At 51.0% G+C, this 14,198-nt stretch overlaps 1 protein-coding gene across 5 annotated transcripts in view; it reads left to right on the top strand.

Moving 5' to 3' along the window:
- Positions 1-1,820: 1,820 nt before the first annotated feature.
- PPCDC (phosphopantothenoylcysteine decarboxylase) overlaps positions 1,821-14,198 on the top strand; it is a 32,720-nt gene continuing 20,342 nt past the window's right edge. For 3 of the 5 annotated variants that reach the window (XM_058427836.1, XM_058427835.1, XM_032174971.2), the window contains exons 1-2: positions 1,821-1,921; positions 6,563-6,769. In XM_058427836.1, coding sequence (XP_058283819.1) covers positions 6,584-6,769 — 186 coding nt within the window. In that variant the 5' untranslated portion in view covers positions 1,821-1,921; positions 6,563-6,583. The remainder of the gene's footprint in view (positions 1,922-6,562; positions 6,770-14,198) is intronic. The other 2 variants (XM_032174970.2, XM_032174972.2) reach the window with 2 other exon arrangements.

The raw sequence follows: 14,198 nt of genomic DNA, 5'->3' as shown, positions 1-14,198 counted from the left end.
GAAAAGACACAGGTTGGATCCCTGCGTAAGGGATGGTTTGGCCCAGATGGTCCGCTGCGGCCAAGGGCAGGGGTAGAGCAGAGGCCCCACCTCAGCTCAGGGCAGGGGACCCGCAGCTGGTTCAGCCACCTCAATGAATACAGAGGTTCCTGGGGCCTGTGAAGGCTAGAAAATGAAGGGGGCAGGGAAGCATGCCAGTGTGTTCTCCTGCTGCCTTCCCTTTGCCCATTTGATGCTCTCCACCTGGATCACTATTGGGATCCTGTATCTAACCTCCTCGCTGTCCTTCAAGATTCATTTCAAGTCACTCCTTCAAGAAGGCTTTCCTGCCTAGAGGTGTTGCTTCCTCATGGAGGATCTTACCCTGTCATTTTCTGTGTCCCTGTTTGTCTCAAGAACAGGGACCCATCTGATTTATCTCTGTATCCTGTGCACCTAAAATAGAAGAGGCTTGGTAAATATTAAGTATTAAGTGCCCCGAGCCCTCTTTTACTAAGGACCTGCCAACATGGGCCCCATTCGCACTAATACTATGAAGATAGCCCTTTTCTATACTTCGTCATAAAAAAGTACTACACTCATCTGGGCAACAACTTCCACACAAACAAGCACATGTGCAAGGAGATCACCATTATTTCCAGCAAAAACTCCCCAGGGCCGGGCGTGGTGGCTCACTCCTGTGATCCCAGGACTTGGGAGGCCAAGGTGGGCGGGTTGCTTGAGCCTAGGAGTTTGAGACCAGCCTGGGCAATACAGTGAGAACCTGTCTCTACAAAAAATACAAACATTAGGCCGGGCGCGGTGGCTCACGCTTGTAATCCCAGCACTTTGGGAGGCCGAGGCGGGCGGATCACGAGGTCAGGAGATCGAGACCACAGTGAAACCCCGTCTCTACTAAAAAATACAAAAAAAAAAATTAGCCGGGCGTGGTGGCGGGCGCCTGTAGTCCCAGCTACTCGGAGAGGCTGAGAGGCAGGAGAATGGCGTGAACCCGGGAGGCGGAGCTTGCAGTGAGCCGAGATTGCGCCACTGCACTCCAGCCTGGGCGACAGAGCGAGACTACGTCTCAAAAAAAAAAAAAAAAAAAAAAAAAACAAACAAACATTAGTCTGGCATGATGGCGCACTCCTGTAGTCCCGGCTACTCCATAGGCTGAGATAGGAGGATGGCTTGAGCCCAAAAATTGGAGGTTGCAGTGAGTGGGGATAGCACCACTGCACACTCCAGTCTGGGTGACAGAGCCAGACCCTGTCTCAAAAAACAAACAAACAAACAAACACACAAAAAAACTCCCCAACAAGATAGCAGGCTACAACATGCATGTGATGAAGCTGATTTGAAGCGCTCAGTGAAAGGTATCTCCATCAAGTTGCAGGAGGAGAAGAGAGAAAGGAGAGATAATCATGTTCCTGAGGTCTCAGCCCTGGATCAGGAGATCATTGAAGTATTAACAGATCCTGACATTAAGGCTGACGTTTTTGGACTTTGGCGGTCTGTCCAACCTGCAGGTCACTCAGTCGACAGTGGGGATGAATTTCAAAACGCCACGTGGAAGCTGTTTGAATCTTTTTGAGATACTGTAATATTTTCAATAAACCTAGGACAATAGCAAAAAAAAAAAAACCTCAAGCAACGAGCAGTGTGTGTGGGGCTGATAGGAGTGAGGAGAAGAGGTCGGACAGTTATGCCAGCGCCTATCGAGAGTCCCAGCAATACAAAGAACAGGGAGCCAGGGTTTGCTCCAGGATTTCGCCAGTGGACTACGACTCCCGGAAGGCAGAGAAGTGGACTACAGCTCCCAGAAGGCTGCGCGGCACACAGCCAGCCAGGTGCTCTCGTGAGGCGTGCCAGTCAGATTCCGCGGGAGGGCGGCAGAGATACCGCGATATTTGGGAGCGGCCCCGAGACGCGCCTGGCGCGGGTGAGCAGTGGAAGGGGGCTGGGAAGCTGGGTTCTCGCGGCGGCGAGGGAGGGGAGGTTCGGGGAGTTGTGTCTGCGAGCGTGGGTCCGCGGCTGTCTGTGTGTGTCCTTACTTTCCCCTCTGTGCCCATGATGCTCTGCTTGAGACTGTGCGTGGGTAGGCGGCCGTGCATTTGTGCGACCTCACTTTCCCGGCTGTACGGGTGGGGCCGCCTGGAGCAGGAGGGACCTCCGAGTCCTGAGTGGAGGGTTTGCATCTCTGCCCGTCCAGCCCGACTTTGTGCTGCTCTGCGATTATTTGTCCAGTGTCGTTTAATCTAGTTTAAATGATGGCCGTGTCAGCTTCTCACACTGAGCGCTTACCCGGGCTGCCTAAAGTACAAAGTGTATTTAAAAAGTTGGTAAAATTAAAAAAGGAAAGCCATGGGATGTTGGAGGTAGCCCTAGGCCTGCCAAAAAGTGCTGAGTGATATTTAAAAATTAGGCCAAATCTTGTCAGAAAAGAACTTCCTGCTGTCCTTGAAGTATTTGGAAGCAGGTGCTAGATGGTGAGCAGGAGAGATTGCCAAGTTGGGGAAGTGGTGGGTGTCCTGGAGCAGGGGTTTCCACATCTCTCACAGTGGCTGGGAAGTAGCAATACGCAGTCACTGCCTTTCTAGTAGCCCACGTGTGTGAGTGTGTGTTAGATACATGCATCCCTCTATCCGCAGGGGATTGCTGTATACTTTTTTTTTTTTTTTGAGACAAGGTCTCATTCTGTGACCCAGGCTGGAGTGCAGTGGTAGGAACATGGCTCACTGCAGCCTCGACCTCCTGGGCTCAAGGTATCCTCCCGTCTCAGCCTCCTGTCTAGCTGGAACCATAGGCATAAGCCACCACACCCGGCTAGTTTTTATTTTATTTTATTTTTGTAGAGCCAGGGTCTCACCATGTTGCCCAGGCTGGTCTCAAACTCCTGGCTTAAGCAATCCTTCCTCGGCCTCTCAAAATGCTGGGATTACTGGTGTGAGCTACCACATCAGCCCTCCCGTATATCGTTTTTCTTTTCTTTTCTTTCTTTTTTTTTTTTTTTTTGAGTCAGGGTCTCACTGTGTCTCCCAGGCTGGAGTGTAGTGGTGCAATCATAGCTCACTGCATCCTCGAACTTCCTGGGCTCAGATAATCCTCCCACCTCAGCCTCCCAAGTAGCTGGGACTGCAGGCACGTGCCACCACGCCCTCTGTATAATTTAAATAATCTCTAGATTACTTATAAAACCTGATACAGTGTAAATGCTATGTAAATAGTTATACACTTTTTTTTTTATTGTGGTACTATTATTATATTTTGAAATGGTCTCTCTCTGTCACCTAGGCTGGAGTGCAGTGGCACAAACATGGCTCACTGCAGCCTTCTAGGCTCAAGCGATCCTTCTGCCTCAGCCTCCCAAGTAGCTGAGACCACAGGCATGTGCCACCACACCTGACTAATTTTTAAATTTTTTGTAGAGCTGGGGTCTTGCTATGTTGCCCAGGCTGGTATCGAGTGCCTGGGCTCACGCAATCCTCCCACCTTGCCCTCTTAAATTGCTGGGATTACAAGTGTAAGCTGGAGCAGAAGCCTGGGTGGCCAGTAATGAGGGGATTTGATGTTAGGCTAAAGGATTCAGGCTCATAATGGATCTTGGATCCCTGCCTACCCACCACACACTTCCCTTGTTTGGTTCTGCTTTGTCTTAGGTCAGTTCTCATCTTTCCTGTATTGAGTTTGAACCGATACCCTGTCTGGCCTTGCTTTCCTTGCTCTGTCTTTAGTCTGGTTCTGTGCCAGCTCCACCTTTGCCCATATAGGGACTGGCAGGTATCCCTGAAACCTAAAACTCTGCCCTGAATTAAACTCATCAGAGGAGACTTAAACATCACAAGCTGAGGCTCTTTGCTCTGTCTGTCCTTGTCTTTCTAGAGGATAGAGAAGCTGCCATTTTTCTGGCTGTGGCTTACCTGCTTGGCTAGTGCCCTGGGATCTTGAGGCTCAGTAATCAAAGCCTGTAGCCCTATAACCTGCCTGCTTGCCAACTCTTTTTGCTGCTCAGGAGTTCCTGTGAGTTCAGCAGAGCCCGGGGAAGTCAGGTACTGTCTGCAGCTACCCTTCTTGTGCAAATAGGTGACTCCAACAGGTTCTGGTTAGAGTAATAGACTTACTGGTTTGGAATTTGATCCTCTTTGCAAGCAAACAAAGGAATCCTGCCAGCTGTCACCCTTCCTGGAATTCTCAGGTTGAACTGATTGGACCTCGCCTCCAAATGTTGGTTAAATGATCCACTTTCTATTCCTCAAGTATATTAAGCACACACATACACACACACACCCTCTTTTTTAGGAAGGTAGGTAAGTTTGATCCTTAGCACAGCTTTGCTAAGCAGGCTAAGTACTGTATTTCGGACTATAGTGCCTGCTGTGGGGAAGCAGTTGAAGTCACTAATACAGATTCCTGCCCCAAGTTTAACTGATCGCTTTCTGTAACCTGTTTCCTAGGAATGAGATCAGCTTGATGTGGAGGAGGTTCAGGGGCCTCAGAGATAAAATTTGGCTTCTGGTTTTGCAGGAATCTACCTATCCTAGCACCAGTTGGCTAGGGTGGGATAGGGTCAGGGTTTGAGATCTGGCAGGTAGGTTTCCCTGGAGAATAAATAATGTGCCTCCATCACCTACTGATGATGTGTTCTGGGAAGAAGCTGGCTAGTAGGCCCTCTGTACCTTGTCAGATTCTAACAGGGCTCCCCACTCCCTGGGATAAACTCAGTTCTCCAACTCTGGCCAAGCATTGCCCTGGTTGGGGCCCTGCAGTGGAGCAGACATTGAGATTACTGGCAAATCAAACTTTAGGTGATCTTGCCCTAGGGAACCAGCCTGTGCTTAACCCCTGCTGAGAAGTGGGATAATGCAGCCAAACATGATCCTCAGCCCACGTGGGTTGTGCCCAAGTGCTGAAGTCAAATCCTGGGCAGAGAGGCTAGAGAGCCAGGGGGCCTGTGAGTGAAGAGGAGACAGGCCCCTGTGGATGTTCAGCCATGGAGGTAGCCATTGGATGACTCACCAGCACTGCTTCCTGGGCAGCTGCCTGAGTTTCCCTTGCCCTGCTGATTGTTTTTTGAGTGCATCTTCTAGGACCTTCTGTCTTGTACGGAGAGCCCCTTGCTGCTCTCTTTCATGTATTGACTCAAAGTTTCTGCTGGAAGGAGCTTCAGAAATCATCTGGTCCTACCTCTGCATTTTTCAGATGAAGGGACAGGTCCAGGGAGGGAATGACCCTGGACCAAGGTCACTCCAGGTCAGGAGCACACCATGGTCAGGGCCCAGGGCTTCTGATTCACAGGCTGGGTATCTGTCTTCTGCCCCACGCTGCTTTGGAGGGTATAGTTATTCATTCAGCACATGTTCAGGACCGCCGGCTAGTGGACTGCTGGTTGGCCATTGGACCCGGTCACACATTCAGGGAGCTTGCTGGTGGAGGGAGAGGCAAGGAAACTGATGTGTTAATTGAGTCTGTGATCACCAAAAAGGTACATCCCAGGGAAGGACTGATCTCAAATAATTTCAGACAGGTGTCATTCCTGTCTTCTCAAACTCAACCTACAGATTCCCCAGAGGCAGCTACTGTGTTTTCCACAATTCCTTTGCATGGTGTTCAATGTGATCGGTCCTCAGCGATGGTTGCTGATGAAGCACGTTCTGCTGGCCCAACCCGGCACATGTAGGGTTTGGTGTCCATCAGCCATATTATCACGAGCACTCACTTCTAGCAACGTCTGAGAGCCAGAGGAAGAAGCAAACCAGTTAATCTGGGGTGGCCCGCATCCCCTTCATGCTGGTTTCTTCCGGGGCTTTGATTTGTACGGTGGTGCCCATCTTGATTAACAGGGACAGGGACAGAGAGGCAAATCTCTTGGCTCCCTGGAGCACCCAAACCTCCTTGTTGCCCAGGGTTCCACCTCACGAGCATCTTTGGAACCCATCCCTTCCTGCCACTTCCTTTCACCAGTCAGCCCAGTCCACCGCAGCAGCTCCTCTCGCCCTCCAGTCTCTCCACTAGCAGGGTCCCTTTGACACTATCACCAGGTGTCAGCACCATCTTTCTAAAACCAAAACTCCTCACCCTGGCCCTCGCTGCCCATGGCATTCTGGCCTCACCCTGACTTTCAGCCTCACTTCCTGCCCCTCCACTACCCCCCATCACACTCTGGCTTCACTAGTAAGCCACTCCCTGTTCCCCAACCTGCCACCCTCCTTCAGGACCTTCACCTTTGCAAGATTGTTCCTTCCTTTGAAGTGATTTCTTCCTGTCTCTGAAAAACTAACTCGTCCTTCAGGACTCAACCCCAACGTCATCTTTTCTGGGATGCAGTCTCTAACTTCTAGAGATGGTCACGCTGATCAGCCACGCACCCGGTACAGCCCTTCCCCACAGCACTGCATCATTATCTTGTGACTGGCCCGTGTGTAGGGAAGGTGTCTCACTTTCTTATCAAACTGTGTGCTCCCTGAAGCCAGGACTGCTGATCCCTTCCGCTGCCTCAGCCTCTGGCCTGGGGCCTAATACATGGTGCTCCATACATTCTGGTCGACTGTATGAATGAAGGAGGTGGCCCTTGTTCTGCTTTTAGATCCTAAATCCCGACAGCTTTATGGAGCCCAGGCCTGGCAGGCTCCCAGAACTTGAAGCCACCAGACCCCACATGGAACCAAAGGCCTCCTGTCCGGCTGCTGCACCCTTGATGGAGAGAAAATTCCATGTTCTTGTGGGTGTCACAGGGAGTGTCGCAGCCCTGAAGTTGCCTCTTCTGTTGTCAAAGCTTTTGGACATTCCTGGGGTGAGTATCCTCACCAGATAAGCATGGCAGCCTCTGGCATGGGAGTCCAGTGCTCCCGGGGACGGCCCATTGCTCTGCAGTACATGCAATTTTCTTTTTCTTTATCATGTTAGTCATGCTTGTGGAGGTCCTGTGTGTGTGGTGCTCTGTGGAGGATTCAGGAGACAGAGACCAGTGCCCAGTGTAACCAGAGGCTAGATTAGATAGTACAGACAGAGCATGAGGGGAGGCTGGGAAAGGACCCGGTGAATGGAGGGTTTGGGCTCCCATACATTGACCCTGAGAATCTGTGAAGTCCTGTGTGGGAGGAGGGCTGGCTGGAGAAGTGCAGCAAGTTCTCAGTACCCCCTCCTGCCTTGGGCTCCCATACCCCTGCTTTCATTCCACCTTGAACACTGCGGCTGTGTTCTCCCTCCTCGTGAGACCCCATGGTTATCTTGTCAGTCAAATGCTCTGAAGCCCCATTGCCTGAAGCTCTAGGTTCAAACTTTGCTTCTTCAGGTATTCAGAGCCGCCCCAGGGGCCCCTGACTGTGTGCTGGGGTCAGGGACTATAGCCCCCATCCTTGGCCAGATCATCAACTTAGATCTATTTTCTATATTGGGGTTCTGGTGCAGAAGTTCAAGGCTTTAAACAGCCTGAAATCTAACAGGCAGTGGCCCCACTTCCTAGTTCCGCCTCCGGGGCCCTTTGTTGGTCTGTCTTATCCCCCTTGGTCTTTGCGTGGCTGGGCCCTGCTGGGCTGGCTGTCCTCTCTGCTCCTCTCTTGCCTTTTCACATTCTGTGCAAAACCTTCCCTGTCTGCCCCAGCCCAGCCCCTATGGTTTTGGCCCCTTCTTTTAAACTTATTTGACATAGAACTATAGGTTGCCTTAGACACTGCTGGTGTTACTGGCCCCTAGTTTTGGTGGGGTCTTGTGAAGTTGCTGGGCCCCAGGCCTGGATTTTGCCTCTCTTGTATCAGCTGAGCACCCAAGGTGCGGTGGCCCCGGCAGCCGTATCTGGCATGTCCAGCAGGGGGCGGTGCTTACTCACAGATGACCACGTGGTCCCATCAGCTGGGGCTGGGCTGGGAAGTGTTTCACTTTTTTACTTTCCACCAACTTCCACCCAGAAAGTCACCCCATCACCCCACCCCCAGGGCTGGGATAAGCCATGAAGCTGCCAGCTAGGGATGACAGCCAGGCCGGAGTGGGGGAGGGGGGAGAGTCTCGTGGCACTCTGAGACTGGGTGCTAGACTTTTACGGCAGTGCTGTTTAGGCCCAGCCACCCACTGTGTACCCAGAAGCATTGGTAGGAGCTGGCCAGCTAGAGCCATGAGGGTGGGAGGCCTCTGCCACCACCCCCTGGGGAGGGAGGGAGCCATGCAGTTCCCTTTTCCCATAGCCCCAGAGCAAGTGAGTTTCCGGACTAGGGGTGGATAGGGGCGGGGAGTCCTATCCCAGGAAACAGATGGGCAGCCTCAGAGCGGAGGGAAATGGCAACCCTACCGCTTCCTCCCATCCCACGCAGCCAGCGTTTGGCAGGGGTGGGGGCAGGGGGTGAGGAAAGGGTTGCCTGGAGCAGGCAGGCGTTCCAGCCCACCCCAAGGCCTTTTAGCCTGGGCCTCATGGGATGGCAGGCCATGTCTGGAACAGGACTTGGCTTCCCCTCTCTGGTTGGAGTTGATGCCAAAAGTGAGGCAGCCAGAGGGCACTGAACTGGGAGGGAGGGCTCCCCAACTCAGCCTCTTGGAGCCTGCCTTTCCCATTTGAAAATACGGCTGATTCCTGCTGCCCATCCCCCAGACTCTTGTCAGGCTCCCTGAGATGTTGGCTCGGGTGGGAGGGGTCACAGATGAAAATGGTCTTGTGCCAGTGACTCAGCACAGAGCCTGGCATGTTGAAGCACTCGGTTGTGTGTGTTTCCTGGCCATCACCCTGTCCTTTCCCCTTGTTCATGTCCTTTGGGCCAGCCACATGGTGTGGGGCAACCCCACTGGGAAGAGCCATGGACGCCACAGTTCACCTGCTCTTGTAGGGGGCCCATGCCTTTCATTTGCAGGGAGACAGCTCTCCAAGCCTGGCCTTGCTTATTAGGGTCCTCGTGAGGTGTTGGGATCCAAAGGTAATCCCTGGATTGCCTTGTGTTGGCCTCAGTGGTGGCGTCTATCCCTGCACACTCCCCTTCACTCCCTGATGGCCCTGATCTCCGCATTGCCTCCTGCTGGATCTCCTGCAGGAGCATCATTGTCCCTTGCAGCAGTCACTTTCAGCTCTCCGCCTGCTGAGTCGTGGGTTCATGGGCTCAAGGCTTTCCGGAACTTCCTTAGGTACATCCAGATTTTGTCTAGCACATGAACAGCTGGGGTGTGAGCTGCAGGGAGCTGGGGGATTCTACAGATCTGGCCCGTCACTGTTCCTGATTGACCAGTATGTCCAGACATCCCAGGAAAGCCGCTAACATCAAGGTAGCCAAATCAGGGAGACTGTGAGGGGTGGTAGAGAGACATGGATTAGCCACAAGCCACACACACCAGCAGTCGGGGAGAATAGTCACTAGCAGAGATGACCTTGAGTATGTTGGGGCAGGTGGGCAACCGTGTCACAAGAGAGGCAGCTGAGCACATTTCTGATGCTGGGACCCTGGGCAAGTCAGTTCTTTTTGGCCATAATTTTCTTATCCACACAGTGAAGGAGGGGCAGGTTCTCAAATGATCCATCTCCAGGGCCTCTTCTGGTACTGGTGTTAGAAGATTCTAGATGTGAGGGCAAAAAGGACTAGGACCCAAAGGCAGTCTGAGAGAAGGTCCTGGGGCTCAGGAGCTTCAGGGAGCCAGGGGGTTTTGTAGTTCCATAGTTGTCATGTAATTGAGTGGCAGTAAAATCCGGGTTGTCAGCTCAGGCAATTTCTTCCCTGGGGTTGGCAGCCTGGCCCATGCAGGGGAGCAAAAATGGCTTTCCTCCATCTTGCTAGGCTGCTTGGCTGGGCTATGAGTTCAACTGACTTATAAACAAAATTAACAGGGCTGGGCACGGTGGCTCACTTTGGGAGGCTGAGGCGGGCAGATCACTTGAGGCCAGTTCGAGACCAGCCTAGCCAACATGGTAAAACCCCAGCTCTACTAAAAATACAAAAATTACCCGGGTGTGGTGGGCGCCTGTAATCCCAGCTACTCAGGAGGCGGAGGCATGAGAATCGCTTGAACCGGGAAGGCAGAGGTTGCAGTGAGCTGAGATCGTGCCACTGCACTCCAGTCTGGGTCACAGAGCAAGACTCCATCTCAGAACAATAACAACAACAAAAAACAAGATCAACAGGAGAAAACCATATTTAGTTACATATCTGCACGTGGGTGTACCACAAAATATGAGATTCCCAGAAGGGTGAGATGGCTGAAGCCTGTATAGCAGCCTGAGCTACAGAAGGAAATAGGGGCTTGGGGCTTCTGGGGGTGGTGGCGACACAAGTTATGGGAGGGTGAGGGGAGGAATTATACGGTGAATAAACGTTGTCTTGTTAGGCAGATTAAAACTTCTCAGATAATAAAAGATGCCTCAGCAGATTGTCAGTAACTCAGCCTTCCTTTCTCAGGGTGGGGGACTCAGGACAAGCGGAATCCCTCTTTACGCAGATAAGAGAAGTTCAGAGAAAGTTCCTCCCTGCATTTGTTTTTTCCCCAGTGCCTTCAGGTTTGAAATAATCAGCATACCAAAGCCGCATATTATGGGGTGGCATTTCCTGAACTCCTTTATCCACACCCTTCAAACTTGGGAGGAGAAGACAGACATCGCCCTAGCTTTTGCCAGGACAGGTGTCAGCAGAATTCAGAGCCAAAAGGGGATTTCTAAAGATAGAGAAAACCCCCGACTCAAGGAGTCAGCAGGCCTCGGGCTCAGATAAGGATACATTTCTAGGGTGTCCATCAGGACATCCAGGTCTGTCGAGGGTGAGGAAAAGAAGGCTCTGCTCATATGTAGTGTGGAGTAAATTCTGACTTTCTGGAGGACCACTTGACAATACTCAGAGAAATTAAAACATGTTCATAGCCCTTGATTTACCCACAGGATTAAACTCTGTGGGGTGTATTTACAAAGTAAAAGGATGTCCACTATAACATTATTTATAATTTCAAAGCACAACTGGAAGCAAACAAAATATCCAGCAGTAGAGAGCTGTGGTGCCCTTAGGATTTATGGGACAATCTCTCAGTGGATTACTTGGCAATGATTCAGAAAAATGGGGTGGCTCTCTCTGTGCGGAAGGGAGCAGTCATCAAGATGGAAGCAGAATAAGCAAGGTTTAGGAGCTAGCAAACTGGACCCCCCAGGCCAAATTCGGCTCAGTGCCTGTTTTTGTATAGCCTACAGCTAAGAATGATTTTTACATTTTAATTTTTATTATTTATTTTTGAGACAGGGTCTTGTTCTGTTGCTCAGGCTGGAGTGCAGTGGTGTGATCACCGCTCACTGCAGCCTCGACCTCCCAGGCTTAAGCAGTCCTCCCACCTCAGCCTCCCAAATAGCTGGGACTGCAGGCGTGCCATCACACTCTGCTAATTTTTTTGCATTTTTTTTTGTAGATACAGGATTTCGCTATGTTGCCCAGGCTGGTCTCAAACTCCTGGGCTCAAGTGATCTGTCTACCTCCACCTCCCAAAGTGCTGGGATTACAAGCATGTGCCACTGTGCCTGGCTTGATGTTTACATTTTTAAATGGTTAAATCAAAAGAAAAATAGTATTTTGTCACTCATAAAAAAAGTGATATGAAATTCAGATTTCAGATCCAAGACGATTTATTGGAACACAGCCATACCCATTCATTTACGTATTGCCTATGGCTGCATTTGTGCTACTACAGAGTTGAATCATTACGACAAAGCACAAAATATCATCTGGCCCTTTATAGAGAAGGTTTGCTGACCCCTGGTATGCAGTCTGATTCCTTCTGTGTGTTCTTATACTGAGTTACTGTGCGCAGTTTTTTCGTCTGGTGGTGGAGGGACCGGTGGAGGAAGGGAAACTTGCGTTTTTCATTTTTGTATCATTCTGTTCAGTTTTAATTTTCTAACCTATGTGTATATTTGTATTTTTTTTTTTTAAGTCAGTAGGGCTTTTGGTGGGAATATTGTGGAACATTCTTGGTAACTTTGTGTTTTTTTTGTTGTTTTTTTTTTTGAAGTGCTCACTGAGGAAAGAGCAGAAGACATAAGGCCTGGTTTGAAGATTTCCTTTTTTTTCTGGGTGGGGGCCACCTGCCCATTCTGTGTCCTGATGTGGAGACTCTGAGACCTTTATTTGTGCCTCTGCCTGCTTGGCTGGCCCCTTCCTCCTCTGGCCTGCAGCCCTGTTGCCTGCTCCCCTAGGGACAGAGCTCTATCGGCCCCTGGTCAGAGGGTCCCGCACCCCAGGGTCCTTCCCTGATTGCCCAGAACAATGTTCCTGTGCAGAGCCTCCATAGACCACCTCCCTGGTTTCCTTCTTGAGAATTTTCTGAAGTTGGGGAAGCACACAGAAGGGTTGGCATAAGGAGCTGACACAACCGAACACCAGCTCCCCCAGGGGCAGATGAGAGCGCGACTGTTTCCTGCAGAGCCAGGTGGGAAAGGGTCAGGGTCACAGAAGGGCTGGGGTGGCACGGTGAGCTGGATGGACCCCTACCATGTGGTCTGAATGGCCCATGCATGGGTCATACGGGGAAACCAGGGACAGAGGAAGAGGGGCTCGCCCACGGCCTTCCAGGGAGTGAGTGAGTTAGCAGAACTGGGGGCTTGAGGCCAGGTTTCCTGGGTCCTATCAGTGAGTGAATTGAAGAGCTCAGACCTGGAGCTCATTCTCTGCTCAAGCTCACCAGTGCTTGAGGATGGTGGAATTTGTGGATTCCTATCTTGGTCTGCCTTGCAGTTAGGGGTTACCTGTACCCCACCTATCTGTTAGACTGAGCCCTAGCAGAGGGCAGAGCTTGGATCTTATCAGCCGTGCCCCGACCATGTAAGAGGCTTAGTAAATGTTTGCCGAATAGAGGCATCATCATGAGCCATGGAACCCACTGAGCCAACCGGAACTCCCTTGGGGGTTTTGTTAAGGAGGCCACCTCCTTCATAGCTCCTGCGCCTCATGTGCCAACCGCACTGGGCCCCAAGAATCCTTTGTCCTAGAATGTACCCACCACTCCCCTGCTCAAGTTAGTGTCAGCTTCTTAGCTGGCCGCTAGGACCTGGGCACAGATCTGGAGCATGCCAGCGTCAACACTGGTAGACCCAATGTCAGGGTCCTCTACTGTGCGTCCTGGCCCAGAGGACTGGGCCACCAAAGCCCTGGGTTCCTTGTCTTGTCACAGGTTAAGTGTGGGGCTACCACTTCCTCTTTAGAATCCTCCTTGGTCTCCAGTGGAGGCATCATCACGCCCTGCTAGAAACACCTCCTCTCCAGCCACTTAGCTGCTAGTTCCAGCTGGGCTCTTCACCTTTTCTTCTATATGCCAGAGCTGTGCTATCTGATATATTTAAATTTTCTTGTATATTCCAGAGCTGTGCTATCTGATAAATGTAAATTTGCATGTGGCAGTCGCTTGCCACATTCAAATTTAAATTTAAATTAATTAGAATTTAATAAAAAATTCAGTTCTTCAGTCACAGCAGTCACACCTCAGATGCTCAGTGGCCACATGTGGCCAGTGCTGCCACACCCTACGGCACAGATAGGGCCGTTCCTATCATTGCAGAGATGGAAATGCTCTTCACGGATAATGCTGTAGAGTTGTGGTTCTCAACGGGGGCGATTTTCCCTCCCAGGGGACATTGGATAATGTCCAGAGACGTTTTTGGTTGTCCTAACTTAGGGGTGGTGGTGCTACTGGCTCTTGGTTCTGGTAGGTAGAGGCCAGGAATGGGCTTGGCAGTGGAGACCCAGACCATGGGATTTGTTTCATCTTGTGGCTGCGAAGTGCCTCTTCACGGGTTCCTTTGATAATCTGCCCCAGAAGTAGCCTGGCCACACTAGGGGCCTGAAGTAGAAACGGGAGGTATCACTCTAAGTCCTGATTCCATTTTTCCTGACCAGACCCAAATCAGGATTCCTGATGTCTCTTCAGCAAAGAAAAGGAAACTAGACTTGCCAACTGGTTTCAGGAAGGAATCTCTATACATGCTAGATAAAATGCAGGCAGCTTATGTAATGGGGTCTGTCCATGCCTCAGTCACATACACAAAGAGATTCAGCTTAAAAATATTAGCTGTAAAAACTTTTCTCAGGTAGGCCGAGCGTGGTGGTTCACACCTGTAATCCCAGCACTTTGGGAGGCTGAGGTGGGCGGATCACCTGAGGCCAGGACTTTGAGACCAGCCTGGCCAACATGGTGAAGCACTGTTTCTACTAGAAATACAAAAATTAGCTGGGCATGGTGGCGCACAACTGTAATCCCAGCTACTCTGGAGGCTAAGGCAGGAG

Source organism: Hylobates moloch, unplaced genomic scaffold, assembly GCF_009828535.3.
Source record: "Hylobates moloch isolate HMO894 unplaced genomic scaffold, HMol_V3 SCAFFOLD_14, whole genome shotgun sequence".
Classification (NCBI taxonomy): Eukaryota; Metazoa; Chordata; class Mammalia; order Primates; family Hylobatidae; genus Hylobates; species Hylobates moloch.
The sequence above is the reverse complement of the archived record's forward strand: the minus strand, read 5'-3'. Positions and strand labels throughout refer to the sequence as shown.